The following is a 23206-nucleotide window of genomic DNA, read 5'->3' as shown; positions in this document are numbered from 1 at the left end:
GGATACCTTAAGTGTGCATTTCCATGTCTTAACATGTTTGGATTTCTTTTGATGTGTATGTAACCTTAACTCTGAACTTCCTGATTTTGGAATAATTACAACATCCCCATAATGTTTCTTATCTTTACGTTACCAATATGTACTCCCAACCCTAATGTAGGAATTCTATCTGGAAATGTACATTAGTATTCAATATTTCATTAACTGTATATACATATGAATAATGTCTCTAGCACACATGAAGATGGGGCCTGAGCTCAGTTGCGGGTGTGAGGGGAAAACACCTTCCTATGCCAGATATTTCCCAATCAATGAACAGATTTCCACACTGTAGAGCCACTACCAAACCTGCAGATTACAAACCCTTCCTTCTCATCCTCTAGGCTAACTACAGCTCATTAATTTTGCATTCCCAAACTAATTAGTTTCCAGTCCAACCTCACCAGCCATAAAGGAAATTTAAATCACAGTCCCCTCGGTACAAGCTCCATTCTCCCCACATGACAAACCACTGAACTAGAGACCCCCTCCCCAGCCCTTGTGTTTTAATAACTGAGTCAGACCTGCATCTTCTATTATATATCCAGCCCTTCGGACACATGGAGTAAGAGAATAAGGCCCTGTCCACACTGGCAAGTTTGTGCGCAGAACAGCAGCTTTCTGTGCTATAACTCCTGAGATGTACACATTGCCAAGCCACCTAGTGCACAGAAACTGTGCAGTTGCAGCACTTTAAAAAAAACCACCCTGAGAGGCGAAGACCTCTCTGCACCAGGGCTACAGTACCACTATAGATACCGTGGCTATTACAGCACTGTGATTGGCCTCTGGGAGGTGTCCCACAATGCCTGGTCTCACCTCTCTGGTCATCGGTTTGAATTCTACTGCCCTGCCCTCAGGTGACCGTCATCTCCACCCTGTAAATCTTGTAGAAATTTGAAAGTCCCCTTCCCGTTTGCTTGGTGATGTGTGCAGTGGTCTCAGCGCATCTTTCCAGGTAGCCGGTCCTGCACCTGCACTAGGCAATCCCCTGCTTGGAGCAATGCCGAGCCGCTAGACCTCATCAGAATTTGGGGAGAGGAGGCTGTCCAGTCCCAGCTCCGCTCCAGCCATTGGAATTATGATACCTATGGACAGATTTCATGATTCATGACAGAAAGGGGCCATGACTGGGACACACTGAAGTGCAGGGTCAAAGCGAAGGTGCTGCAGAACGCCTACCACAAGGTGCGGGAGGCAAACTGGTGCTCCAGTGCTGTGCCCAGGAGCTGCTGGTTCTACAAAGCGCTGGACGCGATACTTGGCGGTGACCTCACCTCCACTGCGAAGATCATTCTGGATACTTTGGTAGCTCACATGCCACTTAAGAGTGGACCAAGCCAGGAGGAGGAAATCTTGGCTGATGATGTGGAGGAGGACCCAGAGGCAGAGGATGACTCGGGGGCCAAAGATGCATGCAGCCAGGAGCTCTTTTCTACCCCGGAACAGGGTAGCCAGTCACAGCAGTCAGATCTTGGTGAATTGCAAACAGGAGAGGAGGTCCCTGGTAAGCGGAACTAATTTTGGGAATTGCTGAAGTGAGTTGTTGGGGGCAGTACGGTTTCAGAAAGCAGGCTAGTCTGAGCTGCGGAACAGGCTGCTGATTGACTCTCTGATGTCGCAGGAATCTCCCTCAGAGATCTCCAGGAAACTCTCGTGGAGATACTGGGCAATCCACTGCCACGGGTTCTTCAGTAGAGCTGCTTTGTTTCTTGCTCCATTAATGGTAACTTTCCCGCGCCACTGCCATCACAGGGTTTGGGTGGGGACCACTGCTGCACACAGGCAAGCCACATAGGTGCCAGGGCAGAAGCTGCAGGCTTCGAGAAGACTCTCCCTTGATTCCCTGCTCACTGTCAACAGAAAGATATCTTCCATGATAATCACATCCTGTGGAAAGTGAGGGGACAGGAATGATTATCAGGCCCCCCCTACAGTGCTGGCTCTCCCCAAAAGCCACGTGCCCAGTGTACAGCAGGGTCCGGGAAGAGTGATTTACCCTGCCCCTGCAGCTACTCACCATTTTGGGGGCTCACGTGTGCTTGCCTGGGGTCAGGCAGTTAGTGACAAGTGTGCGAATACTGGCTGTGTTTTAAATCACTGAATCAGTGTTCTGTGTGTTGCAAACAATACTGCTTCTGTACAATGTTGTGTTTAAACTTCACAGAGATGAGCTTGGGAGCCCAGCCTCCATCTTTGTTATCACCAGCTGAACAGCTGGTCAGAATTAGAAAGCGGCCAAGAAGAACTAAGGAGGACTTTCTGCGTGAAGTTATGATGCACTCCACCACCGAGAAACAGGAATTGAAGAAGAGGCAGGACAGTGAGAAGAGGGACCAAAAGGAGAACACAGTATGCCCGAATGAAGCCATGGAGTGGCACCCGCCCTCCCCTACAGCTGCTGTCACAAAACTCTGTCCCATGAGCCCTCCAGACACTGCCAATACGCTCTTATCAACCTCCTGGCTGCAGTCTACACCTATGGCATTCCACTCCTCTCACTTCACAGTCCAGCACTGTGGACTCCTGCTACCCACTGCACTCAACACCCACCCTTCTGCAGTTTGGCCCTGCTGAAGTACAGTACCCGTTGCATCGTACTCCAAAGGAGAAGGCTGGATATGATTCCTGGACATACACAAATCTTTAGCCATCCTGGGATGGTGACGACAACTCCTGGGACCTTCCCTTCCCCATTCCCATCCCTGCTGTTTTATTTTTGTTTGACTCTCTCCTCTGGTGGTTGTCTTTTAATAAAAGAATTGTGTTGGTTTGAAAGCAATCTTTATTCTATTAACTGAAAACAAAAAGAGCCCTGCAAAGCAACATACAATTATGTTAAACCCGCTTATTGCATTATGTGCACCAATCACCTCCTAGCATTACAAGCACTGCACTCCCAAGCATAGCAACAAATATTAGTGGCTTTCAGTTTCAAATTGCTGCCTCAAGGCATCCCTATGGCCCCACGCTGTGCCCCTCTAAAAGCCCTGGTCTCTGGCTGTTCAAACTTAGCCTCCAGACACTGAGCCTCTGCGGTCCAGCCCTCAGAGAAGCTTTCATCCTTCCCTTCACAAATATTATGAAGCATAAAGCACACGGTTATACACATAGGAATATTGTCATTGGCAAAGTCCAGCATCCCACAGAGGCAGCGCCAGCGGGCTTTTAAAACAGCCAAACAGTCATTCTGCACTTGCTCAGCCTGTTGTTGAACCGCTCCTTGCTGCTGTCAAGTTGTCTTGTGTATGGCTTCATAGGCCACAGTATTAAGGGAAAGGCAGGGTCTCCCAGGATCACAATAGGCATTTCGACTTCCCCTACTGTGATCTTCTGGTCCGGGAAGAAAGTCCCTGCTTGCAGCTTCCTGAACAAGCCAGTGTTCTGAAAGATGCATGCGTCATGCACTTTTCCAGACCAGCCTGCATTAATGTTTGAAAAACTCCCACGATGATCCACAAGCGCCTGGAGAACCACTGAGAAATATCCCTTGCGATTAATGTACTTGGTAGCTAGGTGGTCGGTGCCAGAATTGGAATGTGTGTGTCATCTATCACCCTTCCACAGTTAGGGAAGCCCATTTGTGCAAAGCCAGCCACAATGTCATGCAGGTTGCCAAAAGTCACGGTCTTTCGGAGCAGGAAGCGAAAAATGGCCCTGCACACTTCCATCAATACAAGTTCAATGGTCAACTTTCCCACTCCGAACTGGTTAGCGACCGATTGATAGCAATCTGAAGTAGCCAGCTTTCAAAGTGCAATCGCCACACGCTTCTCCAATGACAAGGCAGCTCTCATTCTCGTGTCCTTGTGCTGCAGGGTTGGGGTGAGCTCATCACACAGTCCCATGAATGTGTCTTTCCTCACCCAAAAGTTCTGCAACCACTGCTCATCATCCCTGACATGCATGACTATGTGATCCCACCAGTCAGTACTTGTTTCCTGAGCCCAAAAGTGGCGTTCCAATGTGGTCAGCACTTCTGTGAATGCCACAAGCAATCTCATGTCATAGCTACTACACATAGCGAGATCAATGTCACACTCTTCTTTTGTAGTTTAAGGAATAACTCCACTGACACTCGTGCTGTGTTGGTCAGAGCAAGCAGCATACTGGTCAACAGTTCGGGATCCATTCCTGCAGACGGAAGAGGCATAGCACACAGTACACAAACCGTTGAAAGATGGCGCCAACTGCAAGGGAAGCACAGGGAATTCTGGGATGTGAAGCAATGAATCATGGGTCATTGGGACAGGACCCAGGCTGCCCCATGACCCCCTCCACCTTCCCACAAGTCTTAGCGGCAGAAGAGAAAGACATACTCTGTAGGATAGCTGCCCAAAGTGCACCGCTCCGAATACCACTGCAAGTTCCGTAAGTGTGAACATGCTATTGTGCAGGCAGCTGACAGGATGAACACACAATAGTGGTTTCCCTTCAGTGCTCTGAGCAGCACTGTAACTTTGCCAGTGTAGACGTGCCTTAAGAACACAGGTATTTAAGCACAACAGAGTTCCAAGCTAACAGTTGCTGAGAAGCAAAACCTCAATGAACTACCACCATGGACTGATGTTTTAAGAAACACGAACTGGAATAAGAGACCCCTGAGGGTCACATCTAGCTCTTTCCCTGTCAAGCCAGCAGCAAGAACATTCCATTTTGTACATTTACTAGTCCACTGTCCAGTTTAAAACCTGCCAAAAGTGGAAGTACAAATGGATGTTAGAATACTTCTACCTCCGTGTCAAGCTTCTAACCCGAGCACAGGCCATCATATCAAACTAATTTTTACAGGCAGTGATGGAGTTCGGAAACTGTTTACTGTTCTTTGGCAATAAAAGGAATGCACTCTTGAAAAGTTGCTCCAGCCACCATGGTCTTTTCTCCACACAGGCAATATCTGCTACCAATATGCTAACAAACTTTTGAGCTAGATGCTCCTAATGTCCAGCTACACTGGCATCAAGATGCTGTACCTGGGCTCTGAGGGTCACGAGCTGCTTGCATTAGGTGCAGACATACACCACTTGACCATAAAGCAAGCACTCTCTGCAATATAAGACCACCTGAAAAGAGCTCTGTATCTTGAAAGCTTGTCTCTTTCACCAACAGAAATTGGTTAAATAAAAGATATTACCTCACCCACCTTATCCCTCTGATATCGTGGGACCAACACAGCTGCAATACTTGGAACAATACACTGAGTGGCACCTATCCTGATTAATCCACTGCTTGCCTTCTCCTTCCATAGCTAGTATGCATTTAAACTGAGTAGAGATAGATTCACTTTGCGTGTTTTCTTATTATTAATACTGAGGTATTGATAGACTAAGTGATTAAATTTAGAGGTCTAATTTCCCTTAGCACCTAACTCCCACTGACTCTCAACTCCCCTGTGCTCATTCTGTCTACTGCTTTCTCACTTGGTGTGGGGCCTCTCTCAGTGCTTGAGAAGGGCCCTCCACATAGCTATATCTACAAAGCTAGGCTATCTAGAACAAAGTTCAACGCCCCCATCCTCTCCCACTTACTTATTTACTAATGATCAGGATAGTTTCCTCATGTCAAAAAATACTTTTAACGAAGAACTTTTCCCTATTTCCCTAGGTTAATTGTTTGCTACTGGAACCCAGTCTGGGACCACAAATACTTTGATACAAGAAATGTCACTAACACCTTCGAATTAGGATTTCAAATTTCTTCCTATGCACAAAGTAAAATAAATTATGACGACAGTGATTCACGTTACAATATTATGTCTATGTACACCAATGAAAAGGAAGCCACCAAAGAACCTGCAATCAGAAAGAGCAGAAATACAGGAATATTTTTAAAGAACAATCTAGGTTTCATATAAATCTCACCTTAAATCTTTTGTCCTGAAGAACTTTCTTAATGGCCACAAGCTCTCCCGAATCGCAGAGTTTGGCTTGATACACAACGCCAAAAGATCCATTTCCAATCACCTTGGTGTCTGTATAGCTAACTTCTTGTGGTCGATCTGGACCCTGTCCAGGAGTTGCCACCACCGTAGTCACTTTGCTGCCATCTTTATCTCCTGGAAAAGCAGAGAACACTGAGTTAAGATACGTGCGTGAGTCAGACTATCAGACAGACTATCACTGAAGACAGAGTAACTTTACTCAGTTTTGAACTCTCTTAACATGAAGGGAAAGGAAACCATGCAAAGAAAAATGTAATATACTGTCTGGCACATATTTAGTGAGATAGAAATTGGTACTCTGGTACATTTAACTTCTTCCATGCAATACAGTTTGTTATTTATACTGCTGAAACAAACATCAATCCACTTCCCAATATTTTACTGTAACTACCACAACCAAATTGCCAATTTAACCAATACAGCAAGAACTCTTTCCTTCAAACCTATATATCTAGCTACAAACAACAACTTTGGAAGTGCTTGTCACAACTCCACAGTTAAGGCTGCGATCAGCAAACCATTAAGAGCCTAAAACCTTGTCTATACTGGGGAGTTCAGCTCTCAGCATCCAGACACCAGTTTAGCTGCACCAGTACAACCCCACTACCATAGACAGATGGCACCACTGCTGCTTGACTCAATTTAAAACCAGATTAAGCTGTATCTGTCATAGCTTTCTTACCCAGATCTGAACCTTAGAGTTCAGAAAATAAGATGCTAGCATGAACCCTCCAAGCTTAATTACCAGCTTGGATCTGATAACGCTGCCACCAGCCAGAATTCCAGTGTCTGGCTCACTCTGGTCTCCCCAAAACCTTCCTTGGGGGACCCCAAGACTCAGATGCCCTGAGTCTCACAATAAAGGGAAATAACCCACTTCCCTTCCCCCTCTTTTAATCCTCCCAGATCTCCCGCCCTGGGTACATAGGAGATTACCCTGCTTCACTCCTGAAACACAACCCGAGGATCAAGTCGTTCTCCCCCCTCTCCAGAGGCTATACAATTCCAGCTTAGACTCTAACACAAGAGATTTCCCCCCTCCCTTCATTCATTAGCCTTAACCAGAGAAAAAAACCAACAGATCTTAAAAAGAAAGCTTTATATAAAAAGAAAGAAAAAGACATAAAAATGGTCTCTGTTACAAGGTGACATAAGGGCCATGGCTTAAAAGAAAACAAATGAATGAACAGCCTATCAAAGAAATACAATTGAAAACATTCCAGCAAACTACACACATGTAAATACAAAACAATATAAAACCTATATTGTCTTATACTTGTACTTACAATTGGGAAACAGAAGACTTAAAGCCTGGAGATCGATAGATTATCTCAGAGCGAGAGAGCAACAGAGACACAGACAAAGACACACACCCAAAAATTCCCTCCCTGAGCTTTGAAAAATCCGGTTTCCTGATTGGTCCTCTGGTCAGGTGTTTGGTTCCCTTTGTTAACCCTCTACAGGTAAAAGAAACATTAACCCTTAGCTATCTGTTTATGACAGTATCTATACAAACCAAAGTTTATCACAACTTGACCTACCTAAACTAGGCATTTGCACTGCTTCACTTACACTGGTGGCTAATTATTAATGAGCATAACCAAGATAAAATTCCCAATGCAAACAAAGCCTTATTTGACAAAATGATCCCTCTCACCCCCAAACTTTTAATAGAAACAAGCTAGCCCTATACATTTTGTAGCCACTTTAGCTTAAGAAAAATAATTTTTATGAAGTTTCAGAAGTTCAGGATAAATGTTTAAAGTGATTCATTTTTCAAATCCGCAAGATATGTTCTGATTCTTTGATTCTCTTCCCTCAGAAACTGTACCATTTCTAAAATCCACAAAATGTACATACTCATGCATAACATATGTATTAGAAACATGTTTTTTGAATAGTAAAGTTATTCATAATGTTCATAGTTATTGGATTACTGTCAGCAAATCTGTGTGTAAAAGTTAACACATTGTTTTACACTCTTAAAACGTTCAGCTCTAAAAATCAAATGCATAAACACATAACTGTCTCAGTTATGAGTCAGTTTCTTTAAAGTCCCAGAAGACACTGGGGTGGTGAATAAGCCTCTATCCCTACTTTTAGCTCCTTGTGTTCTGGAAAGCAGCTAATTCCCCAGGGTCCCTGAGCTACCCGGTTATCCCCTTCAGTTCTTGCTACCTTACAAAAGCTCCTAACTCTGCAGGATACCCAAACTCCCCTTCTTTATAAGGTAGTGAGGTAAGATGGAGGGACAATCTAGTAGCTCAAGGACCCAAGCAGTAAGCATGACTCTTAATATGTGAGTTTGAAAAGTCCATTCACCTGTGGAAGTAACAATCTCTTCCAGGCAAGTACTACCAATTTCTGCAGAATCTAGCTTTCCTTTTTCACTGTTACTACTGAGAATCCTGTGACCAGCAGCAGCCCACATACAGAATCAGGTCAACGTCACTGTCTTGGAAATGAATGTTATTTCTCTCTGTCAGCAGTTAAAAGGTGCAGGAACAAACATGAGGTTTCAAAATGATCAGCTCACCTACTAGCCAAAGGCTAGACGAGATGGAACCACTAAGCAAAGTCTTCAGACAGCACCTGTGTTCCCTCTAAGCTGCATCGTTGCACAGCTGCCCAGCAGTTAATCAAGTGGCACGCACTTCATTAGCAGAGCCGCGCACATCTGGCAATGTGTGTTCAGGTGCCCCTCCTGCCGTTGCTTTGCAGCCACATTGCTCCTGCCCTCTGCCTTGGAGCCCTGTCCAACAGCTTCCAGACACTCCTGGTTGCTGTGCAGAGTTCGGGGGGGTGGGGGCACAGATTGGGGGAGAACTACTGATGTCAGGATGTCCTCCTCCCTGCCCACGTTCCCCATCTCTGCAGAGCCGGGAAAGGGGGACAGGACTCAGGAGCAGGAGAGCAGATGTGGTCTAAACAAGCCTTCCGGCGGTGAGTGAGTGCCTTAACGAGACAGCGCATGATGTCTCGGACTTCCCCAGCAGCCAGCACGCGCACACATGCACGCACTCTTTCACACTTGTCTCCCAACACATACTTGTGTTGTTGCTGTTGTTACTTCTTGGTACTTCCTGCAAAGCACATACAGTCTCTTTAATTTTATTGTTTCAAAGTGTGTTTTTTAGTTTTTTGACTGGTCTGTGCATTTCTTAATTTTTATTTCTCTCTTATGCATAAATTTAATTATTTGAGTAGTGATTTCTAAAATGCCTAACCTGTCCTGGCTGGAATAATAATCCCTATGGTAACTTTTTAAAAAGACTTGAGGCTTCTGGCACACATCCAACAAAAATATATCTGTGGCCATGGGGCACCAGGAACTGAAGCTAGCATTGCAGTAAAGCATAGTATGTTTTAAACATAGATGTTTACATGCTGAGATTGAATCCTATACTGGCCAAAGTTTTTGGCAGGGAATCAGGCTCACTGCCTACTCAGCCATCTGGGTCTTGAGCCCCAAAGAGATCCTTGCTTTCCAGGGACAGCTCATCACTGTTCATAGTCTGAGGACTCTTGGTGCTCATCCTTGAGGTATCAAGGAAGGCAGCAGAGTGGGCAGCAGAGTTCACAACCTGGTAGGGTTCAGTAGTGGTGTAACTGATCAAAATCCTGCGTAGTTCCTCAAAAATACACAGATCAAATTTCCACTGCTGTACCTTTTCCTGGCAAACTTGGTTTTAATGTATAGTACATTCTCCTCAGCTATTTGCTTTATTATCCTGCACTAGTTGGTGCCCCAGTTGAGAGCCCTCATGGACCTCTACTTAGCAGTGTCCACAAAAAGAGCTTTATTCCATTAGCTGGCTGCAAGAGCTTCCTACACTGATGCTTCTCTCCCAGTGGTAATGAGATCTAGGATTCCAGCATGGCTCCAAGAGGCTGCTGGAGGCATGTTGTAAGGCTTCTGGAGTACTATTGCAGCAACGCTGATATACTCAAATCCAGGAGCAAATAGGCTGATTTTGGCACCATGCCAGTTTTTAAATCTGGGAGGAGGCATCCAGTCAGTGTGACATCAGAACAGTGGAGGGTACACAGGTTAACAGACATGTCAGTAATGGATGCCTGCATAGCTGCATGGGATAGCAATTGGAGGACTGCTAAAGTAGAGCACAGCAATAGTGTACGAATACAAACAATACACCATACTCACTCAGTTTTTATCAAAATTTAGTTTACTTTGAAAGAGGACTCCAGAATTCATAATAAATGCGGAGTCAGTGAGCTATAATGAATTGTGTCATAGTGCACTTAATCTGGTTTAAAAAACCCCATGTACCCAAGCCCTAGGAGATATCCCATAATCTATTACATGAAAAGGAAAAAGAAAAAGTGGACTGAAGCCAGGAAGGGAAAAAATATAATAAAAGTGAGTGTTAAGTCACTTTTCAAAAAATTAATGAACAGAACACTGATTGACAACATGCCATCAAATACAGGACAAACACCACACAGTTTTTCTTTTAAAGCGGCAGGTGGGAGGAGAGAGCACAAGTACTTTTCATCCTGGCCAGTAGGCTGAAGTCCTCAGGTTATCTGGCAAATTTTTCAAACTTTGCTATTAAAATTTTGGAGTAGAAGGGAACTATTTTATAGACAAGCCAGTTAAACTCTGAAGCACTTAAATGTTAGACAGGCTGAAAGCAAAATGAGCAGGATTTAAAGAAAGCTGTCAGGAGACCTGTCCAAATGCCTCTTCTCAGAGCTGGAGCTCGATCTGCCAGCAGACACTCTCCTGGGGCACTCCTTCACCACGTACCTGGGCAACAAAAGCTGGATTTAAAAAGAGCATTACCCAAGGGGTCCTTGGCTACCTGGCTACCACCCCTCCTTACAGAGCTGACAGGGTCAGGTGCTAGAACCTATTCAGATCCTTGAAATTCTCCTTGGACTACAAGAAAATTGACTCATAATTGTACCCACTGAGTGCTTAAAAATGTAAGCACTAAAGTAATTAGTTAGCTGAGCTAAGAGCTATTGTGCCTCTACCAGCTTATACTTTAAGGAGATTCAAGGCAGCCTAGACTCCTTTTTCCTTGTATTTCTTTTTATAAAAACCTAGGAATTTCCCCCACAAAAACGCAGTAAATCTCCAGGTAAAGTAGTTCCACTGGTTAATCTACAAATGCATAGTAAGAACTTTACAGTCACAAGCACTAAGGATTAGTAAGTATGGACGTGACCAGTACAAGTAATTATAAACATTCCACTACCCTTCCAGTTCCAGTGTTGCCTACCTTTAAAAATTCATCTTACACATTTCACAACCTTGACTCTGACCATAATACATATTTACAAACTCAGTATACACATTATTTATTTATAATGAGATAGCACCAGGAGTCCACAATGCATTAGCCACTGTATTCATCATATACTTTCCATAGCTAAATATTTAGTTGAACAGTACATGAAGGACCATACAATATTTGTACGTGTGTCCTAGTCTTAGTTAGGGCCTGAGCAGCAAGATTTGACTGTTTGCACTTGACAGCTAATCAGCCTTTCAACGGAATTTACCTTAAAAAAAAAAAAAAAAAAAAAACTCTGATAAATTTTGCCAGCATAAGCACTCGAATGCACAGCTCTATGCTGGCAAGAGAGATTCTCCCACCAATATAGCTATCGACACTTTTTGTTGTGTTGCAGTAAGCTTGTAAGTGCAGACGTGGCCTCAGTGTTATACTCATTGGTCCCTGGAAAGCATTTGTCCTAGAAGCACACAGTACATCTTGAGGCCTTTGAATGCAAAATGCCTATAAGAGAACTAAAATACTTAAGTTATTTCTTCTGAAAAATCTAAAGAAAGGACCAAACCTCCAAATACCAAGCAATCTTCAAAGCATCTCGCATCCCCAGGGAAAGAGTCCACAATAATGTGAAAGAGGCTGGTTTCTACTAGACTGAAGTACTAATGGCAGAATGGCCCATCTTTATTGTACCTATGTGAGACTGCACAACTCCCTCCATCATAAAATCGAACTACAGCTAAGCAAATAGCCTTTTCAATATCCAGAACATGTGCATGGATGGGGAACTGATACCGCTCTATGTTTATACTACTTTGCACTTCTGCTGCAGTTTTCACCTTAAGTCCTCAAAGGACTTTTCAGTGATGTTGTAAGGTTTAGTACCTGTGAAGTATCACACAAAGTCTACTGATGCAAAGGTTATTCCAAAAGTCAAATGCAGAACTGGAAATAGAATCTAGAAGTCCTAACTGCCAACTGCTCTGATATTTACTCCTTGCTCTCTGTGTTTCAGTCACTGACACTAATGTACCCTGTTTTCAAGGTACTAACTGCAGGTATCTTCTTCAGATATCTCCTCCTGGGAAAAGAGAACACACTATACTAACAAGCTATAGCTCTACTGAATGCTATTTTAATCCATAAATCCATTTTGCAATGTGTCCTGATGACAACTTGAGACTTATTTTACTATTTAATCTCTACCAAAGTTCTCTATCAAGACCCTTTCAAGCTGAATATTAACCCAACTTCACACATACATAAAAGCTAATGTATTTGAGTGCCTGCTCTGTTACACAACTCATGTAAATTGAGATAGCCAAATATCGACAGTTACTCCTAATGAAACATTTCTGAGTTTTAGGAAGAAAAGACAAGCTTCTCGGAACCTTATTGTAACAGTCTGGATCACAGAAACCCCCTTGGGAACTGCCAATAATGTGCCAAAACTACTTCTGCCCCTGCTTTCCCTGCCAGCTTGGGACCCCAGAATTCTGTCTTGCTGAGCCAGACATGCCTGTCTGCTCCAGCGCAGACCCAGGGTCTGAATTACTTGCCCCAAAACTGCAGACTTAACTGAAAGCAGCTAACAGAAGTGTTCTTGTCTTTAACACTAAGATTCTTAACTCCCAATGGGTTCTAAACCCAAATAAATCCGTTTTACCCTTTATAAAGCTTTGTCCGTCCCCCTAGATATTAATAAATACCCTGGGTTAATTAATAAAAAGTGATTTTATTAAATACAGAAAGTAGGATTTAAGTGGTTCCAAGTAGTAACAGTCAGAACAAAGTGAATTAACCAGTAGAATAAAATAAAACATGCAAATCTAAACCTAATACAGTAATACAACTGAACACAGGTAAAATCTCACCCTTAAAGATGTTTCAATAAGTTTATTTTCTTAGACTGGACACCTTCCTAGCCTGGACACAATTTTTTCCCCTGGTACAGCTCTTGTTCCAGCTCAGGTGGTAGCTAGGGGATTCCTCACGATGGCCCTCCCTTTGTTCTGTTCCACTCATTCATACCTCTTTTGCATAAGGCAAGAATCCTTTGTCCCTCTGGGTCCCCCTCACCTCAATGGAAAAGCACTAGGTTAAAAATGGATTTCAGTTCAGGTGACATGATCACATGTCACTGTAAAAGCAGCACAGGTCACTGTAAGACTTCATTACCCACTTGCCAGCACACACGTATACAGGAAGACTTACAGGTAAAACAGAGCCATCTACAGACAATTGTCCTGGTTAATAGGAGTCATCAAGATTCCAAACCACCATTAAATGGCCCACATTTTGCATAATTACAATAGGCCCTCAGAGTTATATTTCATATTTCTACTTTCAGATACAAGAATGATACATTTATACAAATAGGATGATCACACTCAGTAGATTATAAGCTTTGTAATGATATCTTACAAGAGACTTTTTGCATGAAGCATATTCCAGTTATATTAGCATACTTTCGTAAAATAATATAGAGTGCAATCTCACACGTATATTTTTTGCAAATGTTTCTCCAGATGAGAAACTATGAAAGATTTATTTGGTTGTTTTTCAGACTGCTCTCCCATAAACTCTACTGAATGACTGGAAGAGATCCAGAACTATTTGCCCTATGTTCCTTCAGCTGTTCAGATCCTGACCAACCAATTTCACTACTCCTCATGTATTCATAGTACAATGGTTTCCAAACTTGTTCCGCCACTTGTGCAGCGAAAGCCCCTGGCGGGCCAGGCCAGTTTGTTTACCTGTTGCATCTGCAGGTTCGGCCAATCGCGACTCTCAGTGGCCACGGTTCGCTGCTCCAGGCCAATGGGAGCTGCTGGAAGCTCTTCATCACTGTCAACTGCGCGTAAATGTGCCTCCTCTTTTCTCTTCTTTCTACACTAGCAGGCAAAAGTGAGAAACCGGCAGGTTCTCGCCACCCTGTTCTCTTCCTACTTTGTGTCCTCTGAACTCTATGGATTTCAGAAGCAGGACAAGCAGAGGAGTTTGTGAATAGAAGCTTGAAGGCTTCACTTACTTCCTCTTTCATTTCACCCATATTTCAATTCCCTTACATAGAGACATACTGGCTCCCTCCTCCCTGTTCTCAGACAGGCTGCTTAACTGTTCTAACATAAAACCTCAATCAACTCCACATTGTACCATCTCTATACTCCTTGAGAGGTCCATCTAAATGCCTGGCACCTTCCCTCTCTTTAATCCAATTCCCCCTTTAATCCCCTCCAATCTGGCTTTCATCCTCCCCATTAAAAAATGTCCTCACTAGAATCACTAATTCCCGCTTCTTTTTTAAGTCGAAGAGGTCTTCTCTCTATACTCATCCACCTCAATCTGCTGGATGCCTGACAGTCAACAAGCCACTTCTCCTGAAGACCTTGGGCTTGTGACTCCATCTTTCCCTATGATATTCTCCTGTAATTGCTCCATCCACTTCTTTTTCTCCTCTACAACTGCTCTGTGTTCCCAAATCATTCATATGGTGGTTTGAAGTGAAGAGACAAATTGGAATGCACCCTCTTAGTTCTTGTCTGGATTAGAAATCTCATGCCTGGATAGGTCCCTTTCCAATACTCTTGAATCCCGCGCATGTCTCTCCTAATGAGCAACAGAGGTGGGAAAACCACCTTTTCATGTCACAAGCACTTCTATACAATTCAGCTCAATTGCTTACACTTGCAGCTGTTTTGAATTTTGGTTCATTTGATCAAGCATTAGTCAATGTTTCAGAAGAAGAATATACAGATGTAACATTTAACTCAAATACCTTGAGGTGTATTTTTCTTTGGAGGGACAGCTTCTCAAGGCACATTGGGTGAGATTTTCAAAAGCACCTGAGTGACTGCCATTGATTTTCAAGAGGACTTTTGCTCTTAAGTCACCTACACAATCTGGAAGACTGCTCTTGCTCTGCCTATCCATCCCCCAGAGCAAGAGTGGAGGTGAGGAGGCAGACCTCCCTGGTGATCTGCTACATTTCAACAAAAAAAACTGTTGAATCTAATAGATTTGACAAAACAATTTGCTCGGCCAAATTGGCATTTTCCGATGAAACAGTTTCGGTGGAAAATTTCTGAGCAGCTCTAGTGCTTATGCACTTTCTTGAATGTAGTGGCAAATATAGGGGAGGGATGCACAAGGGCTCAAAGTTACTGTCAAGAATTGCTAATGTAGAAAACATCAAAAAACACCTTCCTCCCAAAATGTGAGCAGAAAAGGCGATACTCCTTCCTCCAGCACTAAAATCCTAATAATTTCTCCTAGATGCCAAAAGCCAACACACAGAATTCCAATGCCTTCATAGGCTGCCAAACCTGCATCTAAGCCAGGGGTGGGCAAACTTTTTGGCCTGAAGGCCACATTAGTGTTCTGAAAGTGTATGGAGGGCCAGGTGTAGTGTATTAAATTGCTTCCTGTAGAATGCGCTACTTACAGTGTACTACTTTGGGCTGCCTGTCCTGGAGCTCTGTAAGTAGCAAATTCCTAGGGGGAGCAATTTAATACACTACACCTGGCGGATCTCGCAGTCGTGCTCCAGGCAGGAGCTCACAGCCCCACCACCCAGAGCGCTGACAGCACGGCAAGCTGAGGCTGCAGGGGAGGGGCCGGGGACTAGCTTCCCCAGCTGGAAGCTCGAGGGCCAGGCAGGCCAGTCCCATGGGCCGGATGTGGCCCGTGGGCCATAGTTTGCCCACCTCTGATCTAAGCCCTCAACATCTCTAGCAACTTGACAACTTCTAAAGCGTAGTGTTGTGCATTTTCAATACATAAATCTATAATACATAGAAAACTGAAAACCTAGGGGCAGCCTAAAATAAATTTAATGTAAAAATAAACATCACAATTATATTCTTAAAATCAGCTATAGTATCACAGTGAATAAGGGGAAATGGATCAAGGAGTTAGAAACTCATTATGATTTTAATAAGAAAACAGCTCAACTGATTTTTATGGTGTTTGTCTTTTCTCAGCCACTACATGCCACAGGAAGTAACAGTAAGTACATGGGTTGCCACATAATAATGAGCGAAACTGCGGGTAAGTAGATACTTGCCTCTTACCTGCCATACTCATTAAAATCAACAGGCGGCACTTTTCCTCTGTCCTATAAATTGAGCAGCTGAAAATACCCGTCAAAAGACCATCCAGAAGTAGGTCCAGGGATTCGATTATAGTTTCTGTTCCAGTCATTCCATTCAGTGCTGGAGTTCAGTCAGTCTCATCAGTCATATAATTTACTCTTTGCAAGTTTAGTACTATATTGTTAATGCAATATTGTTCAGGAAAGAGGGAGGGAGGAGGGTGTGGGTGTGTAGGTATATCAACACTCATAATAAATTATTAAAATATCCACCCCCTAGTCACAATAAGACTTAACCTCAGAATACTGTCTTCCTATTTACCATACAGATTGCCTCATTTTACACTGTTAAGAAGCAATGATCAAGAGAAAAAACACAACAGGACACCCACGATACAGTTCAGTCAGTTTTCTCCATCTTTCTCAGCATCCAAGAGTTTACTCTGAACCATCTCTCAGAAAATGAATACCACAGAATGGAAAGTGTGGGCAGAAGTTTTGCCTACCTAGTTCATCCATCTGTCACTTAGCAGGAAAGACTTACTTCATCAGCAGGCTGTATTACTGAGCAACAAGAAATGCTTGTCTTTTTCTGAAACTTCTGCTTAGGACTTGCACCAACCTCCTCGCAACCATGAACAGCACATTTGGAGGACTCTCTTGGAGAAGGTGTCTCATAACAGAAGTTAATGCATATCCTAAATATTTATAGTATCACTAAAAACATAGACCAGCATAACTAATTCCCAGGCAAAAAGCTTTGCTGATCTGCAGCTAAGATTTAGGAAAAAACAAAACAAAACAAAACAAAACAAAAAAAAACTTACTTCAAGAAGTAACCATAAAAAGAGAAAGTATTTTACTGACAAAATAAACGTTCACCTGAGAATTTAAAGTTGCAGTTCTACTTCAGAAAAGACAGTTACCTGTTCCGTAACTGCCGTTCTTCTAGATGTGTTGCTCACGTCTATTCCACAGTAGGTGTCCGTGCTTGCCACGTGCACCAGTGTCGGAAGTTTTTCCCTCAGCAGAAACCGTGGGGGGGGGGGCGCTGCTGCGACCCCTGGAGTGGCATCTCTATAGCACAGTATAAAGGGAGCCACACACTCCCCCCACCCTCAATTCCTTCTTATCAGATCAACTCCAACAGAGGGGAAGGAGGGCAGAATGTGGAATAGACATGAGCAACACATCCGAAGAATGTCAGTTACGGAACCAGTAACTGTCCTTTCTTCTTCGAGTGCTTGCTCATGTGTATTCCACAGTAGGTGATTGCAAGCTATGTCTGATGGAGATGGGTAGGAGTTTACAGATTCCCTGGCTGAAGCACAGCTCTACCAAAACCAGCGTCATCCCTGGCATGGGAGACAATTGCATAATGTGATGTGAACATGTGTACTGAGGACCAGATAGCAGCTCTACAAATGTCCTGGATAGGGACACGGGCCACAAAGGCAGCCGACGAGGCTTGAGCCCTTGTCGAGTGAGCCCTCACAATAGGTGGTGCGGGGACCCCTGCTAGGTCATAGCATGTGTGGATGCACAATGTAATCCACCAGGAAAGCCTCTGGGTGGAGATCAGTTGACCCTTCATGTGCTTGGCTGAAGCAACAAAGAGTTGTGAGGACCTGCGGAACGGCTTAGTCTGATCCAGATAAAAAGCGAGCGCCCTGTGCACATTGAGCGTATGGAGACGGCACTCCTCGTTAGAGGCATGAGGTTTGCGGCAGAGGACAGGCAGGAAGATGCCCTGGCCCATGCGAAAGGCAGAGACCACTTTAGGGAGGAATGTAGGGCGTGGGAGGAGCTGCACCTTGTCCTTGTGAAAGACTGGGGCGGGGGGGACCAGTCAGGGCCCTGAGCTCCGAGACTCGTTCGGCTGATGCGATAGCCACGAGGAAGGCTACCTTCCATGAAACATAAGATCATGAGCATGTAGCCAGGGGTTCGAACAGGGGCTCCATGAGATGGGATAACATCAAGTTTAGATCCCACTGAGGAACAGGTGTTTTAGCATACAGAAAGGCCCGGTCTAGTCCCATGAGGAAACGCCCAGCCATGGCATGGGAGAAAACCAAGCAGCCCTGGATCGGGGGGATGGAACACCAAAATAGCGGCCAGGTGCACCCTGATGAAGGAAGGTGCCAGGCACTGAGTTCTAAGGTGGAAGAAGTACTCAAGGATAAGTTGGAGCAGGGCAGACATTGGGGAAGTACCCTGCTCGCTCACCCACCTGGAGAACCTGGGCCACTTTGCTAGGAAGGCTCGGCACGTGGATGGCTTCCTACTTTCCAGGAGGAAAGATCTGACCCCTTCAGAACACCTTGCCTTCTCCACATCTAGCCACTGAGCAGTCATGCTGTCAAATGGAGGGTGGCCAGGTTGGGGTGGAGGTGGCGGCCCTGGTCCTGGGAGCGTAAGTCCGAGTGGAGAGGCAACAGCTGTGGAGGGGCCACCGGCCGTGGCCCCATACCAATGGGTACCGTACCAATGTTGCCAAGACCAGGTCGGGGCGATCAGGATACGTGTCTTGTCCATTTTCACTTTCTCTAGGACTTTGCCTATAAGGGGGGATAGGGGAAAGGGATGGAGGAGCTGACCCAACCATAATAGGAGGAAGGCATCTGAGATCACGTTCCTCCCCATCCCCTCTCTGGAACAGAACCGGTGGCAATGCCAGTTCTGTCAGGTTGCAAACAGGTCTACTTGGGGAGTGCCCCATGCTCGGAAGAGCTGGTGAGTGACCTCTGAATGGAGCGATCACTCATGCTGGGAGGAGAACACCCTGCTCAAGCGATCGGCCTGTGTGTTGATGACGCCCAGCAGGTGGAAAGCCTTCAGGAAGATGTCATGGGTTATACAGAACTCCCACAGGATGAGGGCGTCCCGGCAAAGGGCCGAGGACCTCGTTCCGCCTTGCCTGTTGATGTAGAACACTGCGGCGGTGTTGTCCGTGAGTACTCTGATCACCTTGCCCTGCAGTTGTGAGCTGAACGTCACACAGGCTAAGCATACTGCCCTGAGTTCCCTGATATTTATGTGAAGGGACAACTCTGAGGCCGACCACACCCCCTGGGTTTCTGAGTTCCCTACGTAGGTCCCCCAGCCCAAGTCCGACGCATCGGACACCAGGTCTAGTGATGGGGTTGGGTCCCGGAAGGGAATTCTCTGGAGCACATTGGCCGGGCAGGACTCCCACTGTAGTGAGGCGATCACCGGCACTGGTACCATGAGGACTTTGTCCAGCCTGTCCCAGGCCTGGGAGAACTCTGAGGCCAGCCAGAGCTGAGGGTCCTCATTCGAAGCCTGGCGTGGTGGACCACATAAGCGAACGCCGCCATGTGGCCCAGGAGCTACAGACATGCCCTGGCCGTGGTGACTGGGAACTCCATAACCAAAGCTATGAGCTCCTTCAGGGTTTGGAACCTGCCATGGGGAAGGGAGGTTGTGGCCCTGGAGGCATCCAGGAGAGCGCCTATGAATTCCATGCGCTGCACCGGAACCAGCATCCATTTGGCCTCATTTACTAGAAGGCCTAGGTTGGCACACGTAGCCAATAGCAGCTCCACATGGTTCTGTACCTGGGACTGCGAGCTGCCCTTGAGCAGCCAGTTGTCGAGATAGGGGAATATCTGTACCCCTCGGCATCTGAGGTAGGCCGCCATGACTGCCATACATTTTATGAATACCCTGGGCAAAGTGGACAGGCCAAATGGGAGGACTGTAAATTGGTAGTGGTCCTGTCCCATTAGGAAGCAAAGGAAACATCTGTGCCCTTTGAATATATGGATATGGAAGTATACGTCCTGAAGGTCCAGGGCCGATGACCAATAGCCAGGGTACAGAGAGGGTATGATGCATGCCAGAGAGACCATGCAGAACTGTCATTTTGCCATGAACTGATTGAGGTCTCGCAAATCCAGGATAGGCCTGAGCCCCCCTTTGGCCTTGGAGATCAAGAAGTAACGGGAGTAAAACCTTTTTCTCCGGAACTCCCACGGAACCTTCTCCACAGATCCCAAGCTGAGGAGTCGACCCACTTCCTGCTGAAGCAGGGGTAAATGCGACGAGTCCTCCCTGCCGTTCAAGAGAGGGTGGTGGGAGAGCGGGGGTGAGACAAATTGTAGCATGTAACCCTGGGAAATGGTGTTGAGGACCCAGCGGTCCGATGTTATTTGGGACCATTCTGCAACGAATGCTCACAAGCAGTTGCTGAAGGCAAACTTTATTGGTAAGGAGGGACCTCTCGGGGGCCACCTGGGTACTCTCCCGTAACCAGTCAAAAATGCCTCTTGTCCTGTTGCTTGCCCCTCGAGGGCCCAGGCTGCAGGGCAGAGCAAGACTGCCTCTGAGGTCGCCTCTTTTGGGTCTTGGACCTCTTGTAGGCAGGCTCGTATTTTGGTTGGGATGCCAGGATGGCGGCTCGCGGCTTAGGCTTTTCCTTAGGTGTCTGAGGATTTGCTGGTAGTACATGAGTCCATCACGTCTGTCTGTTCTGCGAACAGGTCCTTGCCATCAAAGGGAAGATCCTGCATCACAGACTGTGCCTCCATGGACAGCCTGGACAGCAGTAGCCACGATGCTCTGCACATGGACACCGCTGAGGCCATGGACCGAGCAGCTGTGTTGGCAGTATCCGATGCCACCTGCAGAGCAGCCTTTACAGCAGCGGCACCCTCCTCCACCAGTGCCTTAAAATCCTTCCTTTTGCGCTCCGGAAGGGAAGGCTCGAATTTCGGCAGCGACCTCCACAAGTTAAACTCATAACGCTGTGGTGGTTGGCCACAAGGAGCTGGAAGCTGGCCGACGAGAAAAAGCTTCTTGCCAAACGAGTCCAGTCTTTTAGAGTCTTTATTTTTGGGTGTGGGTCCTGGTTGACCTTGTCTTTCTCTATGATTCACGGACTCCACCACTAGGGAGTTGGGGGCTGGTTGGGTATAGAGATACTCATGCTCTTTTGTGGGCATGAAATATTTGCGCTCTGCCTTTTTCAATATTGGTGCAAGGGAGGCCAGCATTCACTAGAGAGTGTTGGAAATGTTAGCCACCCCTTCGGGCAGCAGGAGGGCCATTCTGCCCAGTACTGAAGACGAGAGTACGTTAGAAAGCAAGTCTGAGGGTCTCTCCATCTCCTCAGCTTGGAGTTGGAGACTCGACGCTACTCGCTTCAGTGGCTCCTGGTGAGCCCTGAAGTCCTCCTGCAGTGAGGAGGGGGGTAGGGCTGCAACCTTGTCATCCAGTGCGGGGAGGGGGCCGGTACGGGGCTGAGCACATCGGTCAGTGCAGCAGGATCCGCCCCTTGACTGGACTCCTCGTGTGCTGCCGAGGATCCATGACCTGCTGATCTATCCCTTAGAGGTCTGGATAGTGCGGCTCAGGGAGCCTCCGATGCCCCTGCTATTGAACGAGGTCCTTCCTGGACACGTACAGGGGGCCAGGGGGCCACCGGCACCATTGGCCCTGCCATGGGGGCCCTTACCACTGGCTATGCTGCGGTACCAGTGGCACCAGCTGGTCAGGCTGAGTCGCAGGGGGCCGCGTGTGGGTTGAGGTTGGGGTTACTAACGACCTGTCGGTACCCTGGGGGCGTATGATCGATAGTACCGTGGCAGACGTCGTTCTCGGTACCGGGACTCCAACGATGAGGAATGAGGCCACCTTGAGCTACTACGGCTTGAGACGCTGCGACACCTGGGCCCGCGACGACGAGGAGCTGGTGATCCCCGCCAGGAGTCGTGGGCACATTGCCTCCAGGAGAGAGAGCTGGAGTGAGAACGGTGATGGTGTCCGCATCGGGAGCAGCTATGGCAGCTCCGACGAGACAGGGAGAGTCTACGGTGCCTGTGCCTGTCCTGCCGATATTCTTTGCTCGGCACGAAGTGGTGTCTGGAGTTCTGCTCCGACAGCACCCAACCTGACAATCTGGAGGGTGACGAAAGCGGAGGCCGGAGACTGTGTCCTGACAGGACACTAAGCAGTGAGCAGTCCCGAGAGTGTCGCGTCAGCATTGAGCATCAAGAAGTCGGAGGCGGCTTGCCCCTAGACGGGGGGCTGGGTGCCGGTGGTGACCCGCGTACCTGCAGGGTCATAATGTCTTTGGCTGCCTACAGGGCTTCCAGCGTCGAAGGCATCCAGATATCTGGAGGGGATTTTACTGTACCTGCATTGCTAGAAGTCACCCTCAATCTGTGTAATGGTGACTTCTAGCAATGCAGGTACAGTAAAATCCACTCAGGCTTCCAAGAACTAGCACATTCACTTTAATTAGGATGACTGCCAGACAACAAATTTTATGCAATACATTTAAATGACAAACACACTGCTAAAGAGCACACACCTCTCTGGAATTTCTAAGGCCCCTATCATTGTCCTATCTAAGCACTTGGTGTCATCTGTAAGCTTATTTACTGCATTAAATGGTTTCTTATAAACTGCTCAACTATGCAGATCTTTGTTTACTTCAGAATGCATCCTGGCTCTTTGTTTCTTAACAGTTAAAAATTTATAATGTCATTGTTCTTGAAGTTTGTTAAATGTAAGTGTGCTCCTCTTACATACTCCTGTGAGGCTCGAGACCATCACTGCACTAACATATTTTCACCACCTTTCTGTACCAAATAATGGTCTTCTACCATGGAAGACTCAAGATTCTGAAGCAGCAGCAAGTTACGTAGAGGCTAACTACTGAAACTTGTATCTTAATCTATGCAATACTATCACCTTAAGAGCAATCTCCGTTTTACCACTTTGAGAAGATTTTCATCATCATGCTGACTATGGTGGTGCCTAAGGACCAACCACCTGAGGACCAACCATGGGGCTCCACTGTGATAAGCACTATACTAACAAAAGTAGTAGACAGTCTTATAGACA

The 23206-nt window shown here is 46.1% G+C and overlaps 1 protein-coding gene across 4 annotated transcripts in view; it reads right to left on the bottom strand.

Moving 5' to 3' along the window:
* Positions 1-23206, bottom strand: part of GSK3B (glycogen synthase kinase 3 beta) — a 238443-nt gene that overhangs the window by 148273 nt on the left and 66964 nt on the right. For all 4 annotated transcript variants that reach the window (XM_032799930.2, XM_032799932.2, XM_032799929.2 and 1 more), the window contains exon 2: positions 5901-6094. In XM_032799930.2, the coding sequence (XP_032655821.1) occupies positions 5901-6094 (194 nt within the window). The remainder of the gene's footprint in view (positions 1-5900; positions 6095-23206) is intronic.

The sequence above is a fragment of the Chelonoidis abingdonii genome, chromosome 1, assembly GCF_003597395.2.
Source record: "Chelonoidis abingdonii isolate Lonesome George chromosome 1, CheloAbing_2.0, whole genome shotgun sequence".
In the NCBI taxonomy this organism is placed as follows: Eukaryota; Metazoa; Chordata; order Testudines; family Testudinidae; genus Chelonoidis; species Chelonoidis abingdonii.
The sequence above is the reverse complement of the archived record's forward strand: the minus strand, read 5'-3'. Positions and strand labels throughout refer to the sequence as shown.